Here is a 21,151-nt window from a genome sequence, read left to right on the forward strand (position 1 = left end):
AATTTAGGTTCACATTTCAATTATTCGAAAAACAGGATGGCAATTATATTTAGCTTATTTTTTTTCGTGATTATCAACATTAATTTCCTTTTGACGATTAACAATAAGACTATAACTACAGTCGGTTGCAAACCATAATATTATTATCATGTGGATACGGGTTATACGACCTATGAGACTCGGTTAGCGTCGACAGAATGGAATAATCCGCAAAGCACGCTTATTACTCATCGTGACAAAAAAAAAATGTTAATAATAATTTTATTTATTATTATTATTATTACTATTATACGTACAGTGTCAATGTCGGACAGAAATAAGTTATGTGTACAACAAATAACACCAAAACTTTTGAAACTCCATTTCCTCACTCGGGTGATATTTGCAGGAAAATGTTTTCTCTATATTATTATAACACCACATCATGCGTGTGTGGTTATGCTCGCTACGTCTTAACGTCATCTACACATATCGTAAAACCGTCCAATCATGTATTCGTATCGCCTGCGTGTACAAGGAGCTCAAGAGAATTTAGAAACGCTTCAATTGCAACTGTTTCCATATTTTATGCCTACATAATATAGCGCTAACAGTCAACACTGCTGCTCGTGTTTTATTAGGCAAAATATATTTTATTCGCCACATTAATTATATTATCATAATATTATCCTCTATCAGTCCTAAATCTTAATTATGAGTCTAATGACTGTTTCTTTTTGAACGCTCTGTATGTAGGCCAAACGGTACACGGGTACACGACTGGCACTATAATTATCGTTCCTGTATAGTTTTTAATTTATTATCCGCAAGTGAAAAAATCGATTTAATATAGTGAACATAATATTTTATTGAGTATCAGAGATCAAATGCAGGACCTGGACGACTCGTACAGTTATCATTATAAGAGAAGTCTATATAATAGTAACTTGCAGACCTATAATCCTAAGCCAACGACTTAGGCGAACTCGAACTCGAACAAAAAAAATTAACTTTAAAATACATGACGTAGTACGTACCTATAGTAGTTAATAAAGTTTTTCTTCAAACACCGTCAACTTAGTATCAGCTACTCTCCTTTCGACATAATTATAGTTTTATTGCATACTTCGAATTTCAATGGATATAGTCATAAATATCACATCACTATTACCTACAATATAGTATAATAATATCAGTATTGTTCAGTACTTGAGTAAAAGTATTCAAATACTTTTGAACACTCGAATAAGTGGAAAGTATCTGTATTTAAAATCAAATACATTTTTAAAATTTATTAATGCTCAATTTTAATTGTAACCACTTAAATATAAAAAAAAATTATAATTTATAAAAATATATTTTTTTAGTGTTATATACTCAACCAAAACTTAAATTCCTTCGACAAATAAAACAAATGAGTATATTATAAAAGTTACACAAGAGGATGTAAAATTTACGTCAAACATGAAAATCTGTTCAGTTGATTTCTGAGGTAAAAAAATGTATTTGATGTATTTTAAAGTATCACTTTTAAAATTTATCTTTTACAAGACTGGTGAAAATCATTTGTTATTGTCGTTTTTCACTAGACAGTAAAAACAACACAAAAAATATTTGCTTAAGCAATTCTTTTCAAAATTGTTTCACCAATTCAAAAACAGCGAAGTTTAAAAAATGTATGGAGTTATTATTAATATTTTAACATCAGAAAGAGAATTGTTTTACTCATTGACTGATATGGATCGTATTCCTTAAGCAGTCTAAGTTTTCTGACAGTACAAATTATGGTAATTTGATTAATATTTCCTAAATCCTTACTGATAGAAAATAAATCTAAATAATCCCTCTGTAGGCAACATAATATAAATATACATAATTATGCATATACAACCATTGGAATAATGATTTTTAACTTTTTTTCTTTATTGAAGAATCATATGATAAAAAATATTTTTTTAATTTTAACAAGGAAAATATTTTAAGAACACTTAAATTTTCCAACCATTTAAAAAAATAAAGTGACTGAAAATCCGAAACAATCTATTAGTAATACTTTCGTCAGAGTTGAGAATATATATGCACTCTTTTTCTTTAACAAAAACGGTTCATACTTAAATCCGTTTTTGTTTTTATTTTTTATCGATTATTAATCGACTTCAAAGGCCATTAGTGTTCTATGTAGATTTTTTATACACCTATAAAGTAGTTTGCGTAATTGTTGTTACAACTTACAATTATATACGTTTTAACTTTGTTATATTTCATCGTACAAATGTTTTTTTTTTAAATTATAATTACATTGTAATGAGATTGAAGTTTGGTCAGCTGCGCCTCATGTTGTGTGGTATACCTATTGAAGATTATGAGAGTACATTGGTGGCATTCTGTTATTATGTGTTTGGCAGAGTATAAGTATTGTTCCACAAGTCGTTTTGGTAATTATTTATCATTAGACAGTAGTCCATGAGATAATGTTTTCAATTTGTTTGATCAATAAGATAAGTATGTTTATTATTCTTTGTACCTCTTAATTAAATTCTAAATTGCAAAACCCCATTAAATCTTAACAAACTTGAAAAAGTAAATCCATATTATTTTTTATATTAGTTATAATAGCTATGTAACAGCTAATATATACATAGCTATATAGCATATATATAGCTAAAATTTAACTATCATTTCTTACAATTGGTATAAAAGTAATTTTATGTTATTTGGATCAGAGTATAAGAAGATATACCCAATACATTTAATCCTGAGATTATTGATGACTGTAATGATTTCCTCTACAAAGGAACGTATAATGCGATTACTCCTTTTACCCAAATTCAGAACTCTACTTATAGATTTTAATGTCATAATAAAGGCTTATAAAGGTTTCCACTTCCGAAAAGACGATCAAAACATAGTAACTTTTTCAAAACTACTAATTAGAAATTATTCGAAAACGAATTTATTCATAGGTATTAGATATACCTAACAGTAGTATGTTTCAACGAAGCCAATGAAGCGTTATATTAAGCTATGTTTATAACATAAAATTAAATTTTTATCACGCATACTTACATCTAACTAAAATATAGAGTACATTATATAACATAACATAACATTATACAATATAAAAATATTGTTACTAAAATTAATATTATATTTTGTCTTTTAGTTTGTATGAAATCATGTTTTTTATAAATATTTATTTTATGATCACACAATTGGTTTGTTTCAGAATATTTCTGTATTAGTTGTACTAATATACAGTTGGATGATAAGTTCAAATATGAAAAATGCAGTTCTACTTCAAGATGTATTTTATGGTGAGTAAACGTAATTCACTGAATACAATATATTTACATATATTTTAAACATCATAAACGACACAATTAAGAGAACGCGATTTACATCAAAATATAACGCACAATTTGAAGTCGATAAATTCCGATTTTTTAACCATTTTTAATATATTTACATATTATTTGGAAAAAATATACTTACTTTAAGTAACATAATATATTGATACATGATTTAATAGATTACAACTACTAACTGAGCATCATCAATAATTAATGAGCAGACAGTATAAAAAAATGTAACAAAGTGATATTATAAAATAATTTTAGATTTATTTGTTTACAATTAAGTTTGAGCCTTTATCGGGCATCGTTATATTTTACTTCCGTCGGTTTATTCTTCGTTTCGTAACTAAACTCAATCAAACATTTTTTAAACAGCTGTGTGTTGGCGTTACACATTTCTATACATTTTCCGGTTCATTTATATTTTATAAACATAGACGGATTACAACACAACTTCTAACGAAAACGGAAAGCATCTTTTGCTTTAATTTTCAATCAACTAAAATACCTCGTCGTATTCTACACCAGTATTATAAAAACGCCTCGGTGGTACCTACTGTGTTTAATACTGTATCAGGCAGAAATGAATTTAATTATTCAGATTGTAATATAGTAAAGCCGTGTGATAAACTGAGGGCAAACTCTTAATGCGAAGTGAATTAAATGGCATGATAAAATATTTAAAACCTAAAATTGCCTGAGAAGAACTTTTAGCGTCGAAGCGAAAACTTGTTAGTCGCGGAAGCATTGCTCCGCCTTTGCCGGAAAATCTGGAAAAAGATTAAACTCAATGTATAGATAGTTTCGTTGGAAACGGTTTATTAGCTTGTCGCGATTCTTAATGGTATTACAAATTATATATAATATATATACACATTGGAGTATATAATAACGAACAGTATATATTATTATGTACCTACTTGACTCCCGGTAAAGTCTTCTTAACCGACCTTTTTAACGGTAAATGCTGAGAGAACATTCGAAGATAGAAACCGAATAAGATTGCGTCGATTTCTTGACACTAGAGTTTATTGCCGATAGGTATTAATAATAATTCGATCGTAAAATACGCCCCTGTTCTGCCGGGCGTGTTGAGGCGATTATTATTACATTATCGTGAAAACGTCTACCCCGAAACACAGAAAAATGTATCTGCTGTGGTTGTTATCTGATCGTCTTTTGGTTCGTGATACACAAGCACGTAGCCACAATAAACGTTCGAGAGGGGAATATTTTAAAATAGTTCATTATTCGGCTATTTTTTATTTTTTTTTTTTACACACCAACCATACAATTTTCTTAATTTATGACTCACCAACAACCATACATACTATAGATAAATAAGTATATACATTGTGCAAAATATAGCGTATTCAAATAGTACGAACAGAGCACAATCAAATTAGGGTCTCACCTAGTAAAGCTTTCGCGCACACACACATATTTATTACACTGTTATATGAACCACACTGTGTGAAAAGTAATATCAATAACATAGTAAAGGCCGACATCATTTGAGCTTCGAAGATTATTTTTGGGGTCAAAAGACATATCAAAACATCACTACAGTGCAGAATATCTCGTTTGTTAATGGTATTACGATAAAAAATAAACTTCATACGAACATTGTAGGAAAAAAACATTTTAAAAAAAAGTTCTGTTTTGTTTTGTGTACAAGCTATTGTTTCCAATAGGCTATTCGGCCTGTAAACTGTCAACTATTCAAAAAAATTGATTTTTTGCTAAAAACGTACAGCCTTTTCATAAAGTATCTTGGTATCCATTGATTGTACGATGCAAAAAGTTGAACCAAAAATTTTGTTGACAAAAACCACATCCCTACAAAATTAATGAATTTGAATTTGAATTGCGCCCAAGCATTGATTATTATTATAGAAGTATTTATAATCAATTTTATAAGTAATACAATATAATAAATTATACAATGGTATAAGTATATTATTGCAGTATATTATCATTTGTAATGTCAACCTATGAAAAATACGAGTATATAAAAATAATACGAATGCATTATAGTGATATTTGAGGTTCGTGTTTTGTATTATCACAAGGTTTCTTAGTTGCTTAATCTAAATACCTAATGTGTACTGAATACGGAATTCAAGGAATTTTTTTTCTCAAAAGCAAATATGTTGAATCGAAAATGTATTCATCTGAAAGTCTGGTCTGTCACAATTATTTGTATTATTATTATTATAAAAAAAAACATTTATTCTTGACGCGCTGCCATTGGATACAATACAACTTTTACATTTTTCAATAATGGAAAATATAATATTTCGAGTTTATTTGAAAAAAAGGTAATATATCTTCAAAACTTAGTGGCAGTGAATAAAAAAAGGAAAATTTCACAATAAGTTCTTAGCCGTGGAATCGTACAGACGTGACCGATACGTGTCAGAATATTGTAATGCTTTATCATTCGAGTCAAAGAAAGGTAGACTGGTTTATAGTTGTCATCGCTCTGGTCTATGGACAGGTTTATCTTCCTGAGCAAGATGAATATGCCATAGAATACAGGATTAAATATGGTTATTTGGTAGTGATACAACAAATAATTCACTTAGACATGAGAGTGGACACATTTAATTAGGCCTTACTTTTTTAAATTTTTAATCTTAATAACTCAAAAACTACACCACAGATAGTAAATTGATTTCAGTTTCAAATGGTAGTTATGAGTTACAAATGGAGGTTGGTGAATGGGGACAAAGCCACTAGGTAGCAATTTAAAATCATTGCATTATTTTTAACTGATTAAGTGCCTAATTATTGCCCATAATCAAAAACCATATACTAGGGCAGTAGGGCTACTGCATGAGTAAACCATGCCAAACAAACGCATCTTGTTTTCCACCTCAGTGTTGCTGTAAAAATGAATGCATTCCTATTATTTTTAGAAAAGAGTATTTATAAATGTTGACAAGTGAGATTGTAAACTTTAAACAAAAAAAAAACGGTCACATTTTTATAGTACATTTAATAAATACATCGCATTGTCATAAAAAAAAGTCTTCTTCAATTTTTGTAGAATATATTTTACCATAAATCCCATAAAAAGCAAGATATTTACGATTAAATCATAGTATGATACATCTTAAATAGCTGACTGTTTATGGTGAATAAATAGATTATGCATAAAAAACAAAAGCAGATAAGTACATTGTCATTTGTCGACAATTTTTTTTCTTCTACGATTTTTGTTTGAAGTTTTTTATCGTATTTGGAAAACCAATGGAAAGCAAGATTTTTTAAAAATTATGTTTTCGTCATCGATGTAAGTAACCGTTGAACTCAGATAATCTTTGAAGCTCACATGATATCGATGAGGACTTTTCACGTGTTTCTCATAACAGTGAGTAGTAAAGTAATACAGAGACATCTGATAAGACTAGTTTCGGCCAACCTGCAACTACCCTCTGACGGTTAAACACATTCTAACTGAATGCAGAAAGTATGAACCACAACGTTTGATGTACCATCTAACTGACTAACTTGCTGATAATCAAAACAACAGTAGGTATCGTCAATGTTCACAGATTCCTAGGGGATACAGAATTTCATAATAAAATTTAGAAATGTATCAATATATTATTTATTATGAATGTATAATGTATGACTATTAATTTTAAATGTATTCTTTTTTTTTTTCTATCACTATATAGTTATAAGTTTATACTTGGTGTAACAATTTATTCCTCAATTTAATAATTATGTTAAATTTCTTGTAGCCAATAACCCTAGTTGACGAGGCAGTTGTTACCAATAAAAAAAGAGACTAAAATTCAGACCTAGTACAATGTAAGGTATAATTGTATTAACTGAATTCGCTCAAACGATAAATGTATTATTATTGTCTTACGTTTTTAAATTAAAAAATAATGTACATATATATATATATATATATAGGTGAGTTGGGTCTCGGTAGACTATTCAACCCCCTGTCCCTCACCACCCTCATAACTCGTGACCGCGAGCTTGATAATACACCGTTTAATATACGTATTTATTATGGATAAAACGGACGATGCTCGCCATTAATGCAACGTCTATCGATTACGCGAAATGCGAACGGCGTGCGAAATATTTGCCAGTTCGTCTCTAATGAATGAATTGCTCAGGCCGTGTAATATACGGCGCAGTTTATTCGACTGACGTATCGGCGGAAGCAACGAAACTAATTGATTAAATTCGCCGGACAGCGTTTGTATAATATTATATATACGTACACACGTGATATACATTATGTATTATATACACGCGACGCGTATAACAGTACACGGCCTGCACCCACACCCACACCCACACCCACCACCTACCCACTCTGACATTAGAAGACAGTATCACAGTGAACCCTCCTTCCTCACCCACTCGAACGCACCCCTCCTTAACTTTCTCCCCACTCCACGCCACCGATATCTCTGTCTACATCGTACCCCATTTAAGATGGGCCCCATATACTTCTACCACACCAAAAACCACCTACCGCCCCCCTCGCACACCCTACGTGATCCTCTATCTCGCTGGTTTTTTTTTTTTTTTTTGACATGACCGACGCCGCGAGTTATTCGGTAAACTTTTTTACGCTCGGGCGATAAGTAGTCGCCACGGGCGCAGCTGAATGCTTGTGACCGCTTTTGATTTTCAATATCGATTTTCATTTCATTTTTTTTATCCATAAACTCACGTTCGTCTCAAGCGATTCTCTCGCGTACGTGTCCTCTCACCCGACAATTAAATCGAACACTATTAAAAGTTATCCGTCGCCACTTTTCGAATTATCACCCAAAACCCAAAGTTCGGGAAATATAGCTTTCGAGAAAAATCGTAATATGGCATAAAAGTCTAAGTTTTCGACACAATTTAATATAACCGTCCGGGCGAACTATATAAACTTATAAAAATATGTTAAGTATTTTTTTATGACTTGCATTGGTATATCTTACAAAAAAACCACTAAAAATAAAATATATGACATCATATAATTATAATTTTGAGAAATATTACTTATATGATTTCCTGGTTAATATTTTATTTTTAAATTATCAAATATTTCTTGTTCAATTTTAAGCATTAAGATCTGTTTCTTAGAAATAAATAATGTATAATAATTATGTCAATTTATTTATGATTTATGCAATTTAAAACACATTTATTCATAAGTAGCCAAAATTGATTCATCTTACCTATCTATTATAGAGGTATCTATCTATACTCAATTTATTATATTAGTTAAACGGAATTCGATGTATTGATATATTACATAATGTATTACGTTAAGACACTTATCCATAATGTATGCTGATTATAATTAATATCTTGTTTCCGTTTTATCTGCTAAGTAATCTGCATAATTATTAATGAATTTCTGTAACCAATACCCAGCAGATTTGAATAATTTACCATTCAACCGCTATTTAGGACTTGAATCTCCGATTGTTATTTAAGTGGTACCCGCTGTATAATTTTTATTATTTTTTTATCACTTAAACTTCAATTTAAAATAATATGATTAAAATTCACGGAATAATAAGCTCAACAACATTTTATTCTTATGAATTTTGTAATATTTTGAAATCCAAACTATTTTAAAGGTGTAGAACTGTCATTATTCAATATACTGTAACTTATAAATATTTAGGCAGTCGTGGAACGCCTTTTACTTACAAATAAATAAATAAAAAATGTATAATGTCATTTTAAATTAATATTGATCTCTTGTCACCATAGTATTCCCGTTGACGTATACTATAGTTGATGGAACTGAATCTATACAATATATAACATTTACATTATACATCAGATCAACTCCTACTTTCTGAACCTTTTGATAACCAACCCATCTTATGCACTGGTGACTATAGTACAATATTGTTCAAATTTCTATTTGATAAGCGCCTATTCTGGTCTATGGACTGTTCACGTTCCCTCAACTATTGACTATCCTTAAACCAACTTGAATACAGTTAATATCATACTCTGAACCTTCACAGTGAACATGTTTGAAGTTTAATAAAAACGAATTCAAAATCTTTTAGAATGCATACATTTTAAATTATTGATAGGAACCACGGCATACAATCGTCTAAAATAAAAACAAATATTCATTCAAATCTCTTCTACTCGTCGTTAACACTACTCAAATAGCACCAACACTGCAGATTTGTCCAAACAGAAGATGACAATATTATTTTTCAAGATAGCATAACTCTTTTTATAAATCTCGTTTTAGAGACTTTATTAAATAACAAATGCATGATGATATGAAAATAAAGTTTTGATCGAAATATCGAATTGAATAACAATAACTCGCAAAATAAACAGATACCAGAGAATCAAATTATTTTTTTTAGTGTTAAATAATCAACTAGTTTAATCGTATTCCTAACCATAAATATAAAATAGTAGTTCCATAATATACAGGTTCTATTTTGAATTAATATACTCAAAAATAATTTAACTATAATAGTAATTTATTATGTCGTTTGTTTTTTTCCAATTTAACATAAGAAGATAATAAAAAATAAAAACATGTAGTTATCAGTATTGTAACTACATTTGAGTCAAGTTAAAAAAAACTGATAATACAATAGCCTGACCTCCGATATGCAGTAAATGGATTACACGATCGAAACACTACTTGCCAGTGGAATATTTCTATTGTTGGTAACCAATATTTCTTATTTCCTCGACCGTAAAACGTATCTACGAGACTTAAGATTTACTACATAATGCTTTTTTTTGCCATGAGATATTTTAGAAAAAGTAAGGGAGTTGTAATACTATTTAAACTCAATAGAATATCCACCTTTCTACTAATAATCACTAAAAACTCAATTTAGTTTAAAGAAAAACATATTATAGTCACGCATTTCATTATAGACCTATCAATTTTGGATGATCACCGTCATTAATAAATTTCGAACATTCATTTTGAATACAAATATAATGACAACATTTTAATTTATGTTATAGCATGAAAAATTAAACTAAATAACTTGTCAATTATCATAATGTAATAAAACATTAATTTGAAAATGTTCATATGATTAATCATAAATCGTTCCCATATTAATATTATATGAGCCATTTACATTCTACATTATAGGTACTCACCATTTTTTTTCTTTAGAATTTCAATAAATTTATATTTTTTTTTTATTAAAAAGATACTATGGATTGTAAGATTGTGTGTATGGTGTATTCAATAATTATTACCAACCACAACCGTGATACACATTAAAATTAAGTCGTTTAACTGTATGGCAAATTGTTAAAACCTTACTATGTCAGAGTTTAGATTTTAGTATAATATTATGTATTCAGTCTATATTTTATTCAATAGATCACAAGATATGTATTCTAGTATACAATTTTTTTTTCGTTTTACTTCATTTTCATTAAATTCATCCACAAAACCAGTTGTATACTAAATAACAAGCATATTATAATGGATGAAATAGAGTGAGATCCGGCATTATACGGATACCTTAAAATAATGTCACTGCTTTTATTGTAGGTAAGTTTCTGAATATTAAAACTAAATTAACATTTTGAAAAATGTTTTTTAATCCTCAAATATTCTTTATTTGGTTTAAATTCAAGTTAAAACTTCATCGCGGAAAAAACATTGATTTATTAGGCTTTATTTAGTTATTTTTTTTAATAATAATAATAGTATGAACATTGAACATCAATAATATACTTCATTAAATGATCATAATGTCTAAACATAAAATGAGTTACTATTTTAATACGATTTCTAAAAAAATATAATAATTAAATGTACAGCATTTCGTTCACAAAAAAAAATATGAGAAAAATAATTATAAAAAATATATTATATAGCAATTCTATCTCCATTTAAGATTAATTTGCTTTTATTCATATTTTTTATCTGTTAACGCATAAGCATTATATTATATGGTTTAGTCAAAAATATCTTAATCTGATATTTATAGTTCATAAGCCATAACTTACAAACGACCTCGGATAAAATAAAATGTATGTATTTCTTTTGAAAATAATATTAAAAATACATTTACAAAATTGGGGACATAAATTGTAATTTTAATAAACATAATTTTTATTTTATAAAAACAAATAAATGTCGAATATCAACACATTTAAAGTGTGATGATAAAAAGTTGCACAAATGTCTTTGTAATATATTATTATTATAAAATTTAAAAAACGATTTCTAAGTGGAGTCCAGATATTTTGTCTCACACTGTGTCTGTTGATCTTTCTTAAATGCTTTATTCACAATTTTCTTAAATTTGAAGCTGGATTACTCCTGGGAAACTCATAAATATTACTTATTTAAGTACCAGCTGATGATACAGATGTCTCACTACACAATAATTATTAAATTTAACTAATGCATATTTACTAATTTATTACAGGTGTTCAAATCGCATACTCTGCCGTAATTGGAACAAATTTGTTCATCTTCGCTGCCAGTGTCATATTACTCCTTGGAATCGTCAAAGTAAATATTACTCATCTACACTAAGAACGTTTTATTTCGAAGGCAAACAATCCATATAACTTACAGACGCCATTATCAACAATTCAACATGACTTTTACAATGTCGAACTTTTCTTTTCCCCTCGGTATCTTTCTCTTATTTTTATTCTGGTTTTTTTTATTTATTATTTTCTTTTCTATTACAAATAAAATCATGACCGAATACTAAAGGCAACAACCATTTTATTTACTTTTATATCGAAAGAAGTAGTAAGCTACACTGTATGTGTGAAGACATATTGAATTAAAAACGTATTCCGATTCGTTTTTATTGATCGCGGACGGTTGAATAAAACATTTATTACTTATTAGTTAATACACAAGTATATAAATACTCATAAAATATAATAAACAACTCCAGCAAAAATGTTTAAGACTCATAAACTATATTTATCTTTAATTTGAATTTATACATCACGTTCAAATCAATCTTATATTTAAACATCAACTTAACATTTAAATTATGTACCTCATTATATACCTTATTAAATCGCGACAAATAATATTTAAATAACGAATAATTTTTGTTATTCTTTAACTGAAAGATTAACCAAGTCCTGTTTATTTTGATGGTTCTCTATGGGTCTATATATATGTTATATTTTATACAATTTAGATACCAAACCTCCTTGAAATATTTCATGATAGTATTGAAAACTTATTATGCTATAAACTATACCCAAAGTGTTTTAAAATTGTTCAGGAAAAGAAAGTAGAAGATCCTATACAACACAACAGATATTTTATTTAAGTATACACCATATACCTAACATAAAACTTTGTTTGACATAGGTATATATCATTAACTAAAATTCAAATATTTGAAAATGGTTTTACAAATAACGTATAGCTTATTGATAAGACATTTAATACCTTGACTCAACCCGAGTAAATAATAATTTAAATGGAAATTATCTAATGACATTTACTTACTTGTGTCAATAACGATAAAACCCATATTTATCCAGTAACTCAACTATAATATATTAAGTGGCCCCAAACTATAAATGTTACATGCACAACATAATTATTGGAGCAGAATTAAATACATAATAATAGGATGCATCTAAATTTATACACATAACAATTAATGTTATTTGAACGAGTTATTACTATATATTATTATCATTAAACTGTTCCTTAGTCAATCAGACCTTATAATTAGATCACATTATGCTGTTTAAGACCTGATTCACCGCTTTTAAACCCAGGGACGTAACTCCTTGAAAGTTAGTAAAGTGTTAATTTCCAAATATTAAATAAAAATGGGATTCGAAATGATAGGGGTTGACACTCAGAAATCTCCAGGAATTCGCATAAGGTTACCGGAACATGGTCGTTCCCTAGAATACAACACAACAAATTTTTAGAATTATTTTTTTTCACCAATAAGTATTTCATGATATTTTAAGTCAAATGGTATTTTAAAATATTATTTATTTTAATAGAGGATCCATTCCGACATAAATATTAGTCAGTAAATCAAGTAGATGTGAATCCCTCTACTGTTATACAACTTGACTATGTTTGACGAACTGACTTCTTTGGTATCTTACACTTTGACCGTTAGAATGTAACGTATTTAATTTTTATGAGCAGTAACTACAACACTGCATCACTGTGTAACCACAGAACAACTGTTGGGTTAGGTTATTTTAGGTTTCTCTTGAATTATAATAATTGAGTGTTTATGAATTAAATTATCAACTAATGGTTTGCGTTAGGAAAATAAATACATATCCTTTAGGTAATAGGTATTCAGGACACTAATATAATGTACGAATGTTTAACAAGGTATGTTGATAATAGCAATTATGAAATCTTTATGAGGCAAGTTCTCGTTTAAATTGATTAGTATTGCTTCGTATTTTATTTTTATTTATTTTTTGAATTGAGCTATTTACAAACAATAGAAGCAAATTATTTTATAATTTCGTCTGAGTCAATATGAGTTTTTGAAATTTCAATGGAGGTATCGTTTTTCGATTTTGACTGACGCTGCGATGTAGGATTTTCTGTTGTTTTTTAGTAGAGCCGGTGTAAAGATGGTATAAGTAGGATTTATTGAATATTGTCATTTTATTTTTAGATTTTTGGGATAATTAGATCTCCATAATTATTGACTGACGTATTGAATGGATTTTTAAATCCCACTATTTTGAATATATTTTTAGAATTATTTATTTATTATTTCGATTAGGTATCTATAAATTAAACATATTAAATCATTAAATCAAAACTCTTGATATTTTGCATTTTTAAGTTAATTACGTATTTTTATATTGATCAAAGATCTGAATATCTATTCGATAACCTAATGATTAGGTGCCGTACATTTATTTTATGTTCCCTACCAACCCCGAACATTCCTGTAATTTCTCGCCAAGTTAAGTTTCCAGGAATTGCTGAACCCTACTAACGACAGACTAATGAACAAAATAGGTAATTACAGAATATTCAAGTACCTACCTCTTTAATATCGATGTATAGCTGTATAAGTATTGAGTATACTACCTACCAACTTCTCTGCTATTGGTATTATATTTCTTTGCATCAAGTAACTTTTTCGGTACTCCAATAATACTATTTAAAATGTCCACTAATATTTCATTATTAAAAAGCTAATTATTCATAAAAAATATCCTATCATAAGATAGAATTTTAAATATTACCATCATAAGAAATATATTAGTTAATATCTCGTCATTTCCCTAGGTATGAATAATGATTCAAATACTATGGATTTCATTTAAAACTTTGAAATTTATTTTTTGTTAAGTATTTGAATTGGCCTAAAAGGTATTATATAAGATGAAATAAGTGACTACTTAAGTAATAAATTAGGTGTTTAACCTAATAAATATTATAAACACACATTTTTCGTTATGTTTATAGTAACTAAAACGATACAAAATGTAGTATAGGTATATTCTAAGTTTAAAAAATAATTTCTGTTTCAAAAGTTAAACATTTGTGTGTTTTTTCAAATATTAAAATTAAAATTTTGTAGATTTGCATTATTAATGTGAATTAAAAATGTCTGTATATAGAATATAGATCTCCATTCAAAATCTTTCAATATTTATAATATATGTTATACATAGTTATGTTTTTAAAAATATATAAATACCTACATAGTCTAATATACTATTTTTAATAATTTCATTCACGACGTAGTGAATTACGAGGAATATTACAGGAATAAAAGTTCAAGAGTAGGTAACGTTATCTCTGGTGACTAAAGTCACTTTACTGATGACAATTCACACAACGCTAGTGTTCAATTAATGGTCAATATTATTGTATTATGTACGGCCAAATAATCACCATGGTCCCAAGTACTTATTGTAATTAAAATCAATGAGTTTACATATCACTACCCTTGTCGCTACGCCGTTACCACTTCAACGTGGTTTTAACCGTAGTGCGCTACCCCCAACATCATCACCTCGCCGTCCACTTCCAACGCAACGACCCCCAGTGATACATCAGCTTGTGGCCTACCTGCATCAGTATGGTATATTCGCTTATTATTTTACTTTTCGTAAATGAGCTCCTTCAACATCAGTCTATGTCACAATGAAACATTCCTACTCTTACATTGTATCAATTTTCTACGTGTGTAATGCACTTGCATTATTTTAATTCAACATTGCCCACGAAGATATAATCAATCTGTGTCATGCTTCCCACACTTATGTAAAACATTATTCGTACTTCTTTCACTTACAACACGATAATCAATCACACTAAACAAACCGTAAAACTTAACGCTGGTTTTCAATTTTATGTTAATTTCCCGAATCAGAGCTTTTCACAACATCTATATTAGGTTTACTACAATATATTCCACGCTAGCTCTCCAGAGAAATATTATATTAAACCAGTTTCATCATTATTCATGACTCATTACAATTTACACCAACCATAACATTACAACCTAGTCTAATATTCTAGTCAAAAGAACTAGAAAAACATCATTTTTTTTTTAAATTTATAATGAACAGAATAATTGGTTCCTATATACAAATGTTCTTTTAAAATACATAATATGACGAAGGACTAAGATATTAAATATGTAACAAGGCTAACCAGACATGCAGATGGGTGGTAGGAACTTGTCACATTGCTATTACTTTCTTCATTCATATCCATTGCAATAAAAAACTAAAAGCAATTGTGCTAAAACCCTAAAAACCAGTTAAGTCCACAAATATGACGAGTATTTAGAGCTATACAAAATAAAAATAAAAATAGTAAATGTGTAGATTACTCGACAGCTGACAACTATTTACGTTAATTGCAATATTCGTTTAAGTTGCATAGTATCATGTATCATCAATTCCAAAACTTTGTTGAAAATGATTTTTAAAAATTAACTAATATTAAATTGTATAAGACCGCACTTCTAACAGGCAATACATTTCGAAATTTTAAATATTTACTTGATAGTTACATGTAGTTATATGTTATTTGTAGTTAATATGCATTGGGTACTTACTGATGTAAATCGAATTACAAATAATATCTTTGATATATTCAGTTATTTCCAATATATTACTTTATATATATATATATATTTATATTATGTAACTTCGCAATTTATAACCTATAAAAAGTGGATTAATCTATTGAATTTAATTTCAAATCTAATCGTTTGAACATCATAAAAATGCTTTCACTTCGTTTATTACGAGATGTAATATTAAAAATGTATTGGGGTGTAAAAACCATACTTATTTATTTTCATTCAAGTGCCTACAATTATTAATTGCATTTTTATATTGACTTTTAACATTTATAACATTCCATCAAAATGAAGCAGATGAACGTTTGTTTTTTTTTTAACAGTATGACTACAAATCCACTTACAGACATTATACTTTTGTATTTGTAATATAACTAAACCAACTATTAAGATATAAAACACAAACTAAATTTTTTTTTTTTAATTTAAAAGGTATTTTTAACGGTTTTAATTTCAGTAGGTTAGGTTAGGTTAGGTTAAGCACCACAGCTATCAAAATGATAATTTGGCTATAATATAATAACTTAAGTAGGTAATAACTAATAACTAATACCTAGAATATAATAAGTAAGTCAAGTTCACTGAAATTATCCAAAAATATTATTTTGAATATGTAATTTCTCTTTTCGTTTAGATCCAAATTGCTTGCGAAATATTTTACATAATTTTTTAATAACATGAGAAAGTTACAAGTTACTATGGGTAATTAGCAGGGTCAAACTAGAATATCCGATCTATAATAAAAACAAATGTTCCAAGTAGAATTTGTTGCCAAAGTTTTGCTATATTTTTTAATTTTATTTTTTAATGGTTTCCACTGGTCGTTAATTATATTTTGATAAGTTAATGTCACATCAGAGTTTTCAACGAGCTATAATAGGTTTCGTGACAAAATCTTGACATTAATTATTTTCATGTCATCGAGACACCCGCTGCACCCTCACCAACAAACAAAAAAACTTATACACTCGTCCGGGCGTTGGTATGCAGTCGTGACAATCACGTTTGTTTTGTTGAACTTGTATTTCATTAAAATAAAAAATTGTTTAAATATTACTTGTTCTACATAATATTTATATTATGCATTTGTTCGTGTGTGCTTCCAAACAAAATGTACAAAAGTAAACCGTACGCTATTACTGACATCAGGACTAGTGTACCTACTTGAGCATTAACACATTGTACGAACGGTTGGTATTCATTAGACAAATTTCGTTTCGTTTTATCTCTGTATAATATTATACAGTTTGTGTATCGTGAGAGTAAAATGTTCCATACAAAAATTTAATATCCTAGGTTTCATTATCTTGGAGTACATTACTATTTTACTCTTTTTATTAGGCACCTAATTTATAAAAAAACGTTCAACTCGTTTTCAACCACTAAATTCTAGATACATGTTAAATTCAACACTTTACACAAAATATCGTACTCATCAACAATTTGGAATTTAAATAAAATCCTTTTTTTTTCATACAACAATAACTTAATTTCCAATCATGACATCAATAATAATATTATTTAACGAATGAAAAAATAATTAAGCACTCAACTCACTGCTTCCAAAAACAAATCCTTTCTGAAAATATATTTAAGTTTCTATAATAGTAAATACGGTAATAACTGTAATAGTAATAATAACAATAATATAATAATAATAATAATCATAATAATTATGAACAGCAAAATAAATATTCGCTTATAGATAATATTATATAATAATATAATTACACAGTCTGTGAATTGTAGTATAAATTAAGAATGAGAAGTATTTAAATATTTATATTTAATGAATAACCTATATTTATATGGCTTGAAAATATAACATTATTTACCCTCTGTTCCTGTCTCTTTTTATTCGATTTTAACATTATGGGTTTACCAGTTTGTCCAAACTCTTCCAACCACACAAAAAACAAATCTTATAATATTTCGTTCTCAACTTAAAATAATCTTCTTGAGTTATGAATTTCTAAAATAAATTTAACATTTGAACATAATATCCAAGTGTCGTATTTTGAAACACAAATAAAAAAAGTACAAACTATTTCGTTTTTAAGTTGTATTCATAAAAATTAAATCAATAATTTAACTGTCAAAAAAATAAATCATTATTTTGAAATAAAAATTTTAATATGGTACACACAACCAAGGTCATATTTATTGATTCATTGTTTTCACAAAGAATAAGTAATTATTAAAAACGTGTTTGTACAAATATATTTTATTTGCCTACGCGATTATGATAAATGAATAATATACATGTGGAATGTGCATATATACTTCAAATTAAATATTATTTATTTGATAAATTACCAACAACTACAAATATTATTAACATTCGACTATATTAATTCAAATAAAGTCACTTTGGAAATATAATATTAAACAATATATTCATCCTACAAACAAAAGGGATTTACAAATAAGTAAAACAAATGTACCCACACATAAAATTAAATGACGTAAAAACAAAATATATAAACATTTAGTTTTACATTTTCGAAATGACTCTTCGGTAGTTGCAAACCCCATTGTTCATTATTCAGACAGGATGGTGGTAATATCTCATAAAAAAAAAAAGTTGGCGTAATATTAGATTTGAAAGCTTGCTACTCGTATATAAAATAAATATTAAATACTAATTATTATTCACACGAGGTACTTAACAAGGTTTTACATTTTGTCAAGTGTAAATTTCATATTATAAAAATATTTATTAATTCTTATTAACCATCATATTATGATGTGTTATCTACAATATAATAATATTATTACGATTCACAAGTATCATATTAATACAGCCCCATCCCCAATTCAAATTTGAACCTAATACACTATCATTATTCTTTTATTTTGATGTAAAAGTTGCAGGAAAAAATCTTAATCCAATACAGTTATTTTTAAATTATTGGCTATAACACACTTTCTACGTTCACACATACCTTATGAAAATCGGGTAAAAACTTGTTCAACTTATCCCCTAGTTTTTATAATTCGGCGTCATTGACTTTTTGATATTCAATAATATCACCAACTAAAATATTGCCATAGAATGTTCCAATATTAACAGGCTGTAACTTATTTCTTATAGACAACAAAAATTGTGAGTAAAATAGATTAGTACTAAAAAAAAATCCACTATAATTGTAATAAATGTTATAAATATTTTAAATTATTATGATTTAAAATAATGGTTAATCGATTATCGTTCTATGATTTAATTTCCATTAATAATTGCATAATATTTTCATATTAGTATAAACAATAAATTGTATTTGCTTATATTGTTAATGGTAGCTTAAACATTTCGATATAGGTAGGTTGGTTATTTCTCCCAAATCTACATACAATTCAAAATTATTCCATGTTAATCATTAATCAATACAAATAAAAATAAATATATTTAGTACACAACGATAAATCATAAAAAATGACTGAATGGATACAATATATTATAAGTATAATTTTAAGAATAAAATAACTACTAATGGTAACCTAGATTAGTATTGGATACATTAAGACTCAAAACAGTATATACCTATGCTGTTTTGCTACACAAAACTTTATAACAAGTTATAATTTATAGTTTACAAGTTCACCAAATCGTGTTAAACACAGACCATGATAGGTTTTTAAACTTTTACAATCATTTTTTTTATAACACTGGTAATTCTAAAAATTGAAAAGCTATTAATAATATGACAGAAATATCTAAGAAAAAGTATGAATAAGCTAATAAAATGAAAATTTTAATTAGCATTATAAATTAGACCATAATATATTATGCAGTTATTGAAAGTCGATGGTGTATTATATATATCCCAATCAAATACGGCAACAATGTATTATTTAATCGTATAAAATTAAAAATGATACAAATAAATATGAGAATTGAAAAACATAATCTAAATAAATACCCACCACCGTCAAATAAACATTTATCTCACGATAAGGACTTTTGATACTTGACAATATTCACAACAAAAATTAATTTGATAAATCGTTGTAAAAAATATTCTACTTTGTTTGATTGTTCCCCTTTAATAAGTGTCTTAAATTAATTAATACTAAGTTCTAACTATATCTGGAAAGTGTTAACATTTTGATTCCTCTTATTTATAGAAATCTTACTAAAATATAATATTCTCTTTTCAACTACCTACTTAAATCGTACAAACTATAAATTCAAATTTGTATTTTTTTACCTTTCCTATATCAAACAGTGTTCATCATAAAAGCTCATAAAGTAATGAAAGTATAGAAACAAACTTTCTTATAAACGTTTTGAAATAGATAATAAAATATAAATATAATGACCAAACCTTAAAAATGTTCGAAAGTTATTATTAGTCGGTAGAGTAAAATAAAATATGTAATTAAAATACAATCAATTTGCATGAATAAAGTAAAAACGTAGATGTAAACTTTTAAGATCAAGAAAACACGTATTTTCTAAAAAAAAAAATGCACAAAGCTTTTAGACCCGCTTATAATCACACCAAAATAATGAAACGTAAATCTATATTCAAAGAGATTATTTTAACAATAGACACTCGTTATTTCAAAAGCATACACAATTTTTAAATATTTTTTTACATAATTTGAATTTACTACAAAACTACATTTTAAACAATAATATAAGTATTTTTTTTTTTTTATCTATATCATCGTTTTATACTTCGAAAGACAACTTATATTTTAAATTTCATATTTCAAAATAGAATATTTTTTGAGCAT

At 27.4% G+C, this 21,151-nt stretch overlaps 1 protein-coding gene across 1 annotated transcript in view; it reads left to right on the plus strand.

The window, feature by feature from the left end:
* Positions 1 to 21,151, plus strand: part of LOC111039662 — a 113,810-nt gene that overhangs the window by 77,121 nt on the left and 15,538 nt on the right. Inside the window, exons 4-5 of the mRNA XM_022323257.1 lie at positions 3,206 to 3,293; positions 11,759 to 11,844. Of these exons, the coding sequence (XP_022178949.1) occupies positions 3,206 to 3,293; positions 11,759 to 11,844 (174 nt within the window). The remainder of the gene's footprint in view (positions 1 to 3,205; positions 3,294 to 11,758; positions 11,845 to 21,151) is intronic.

This window comes from Myzus persicae, unplaced genomic scaffold (assembly GCF_001856785.1).
Source record: "Myzus persicae strain clone G006 unplaced genomic scaffold, MPER_G0061.0, whole genome shotgun sequence".
NCBI lineage: Eukaryota > Metazoa > Arthropoda > Insecta > Hemiptera > Aphididae > Myzus > Myzus persicae.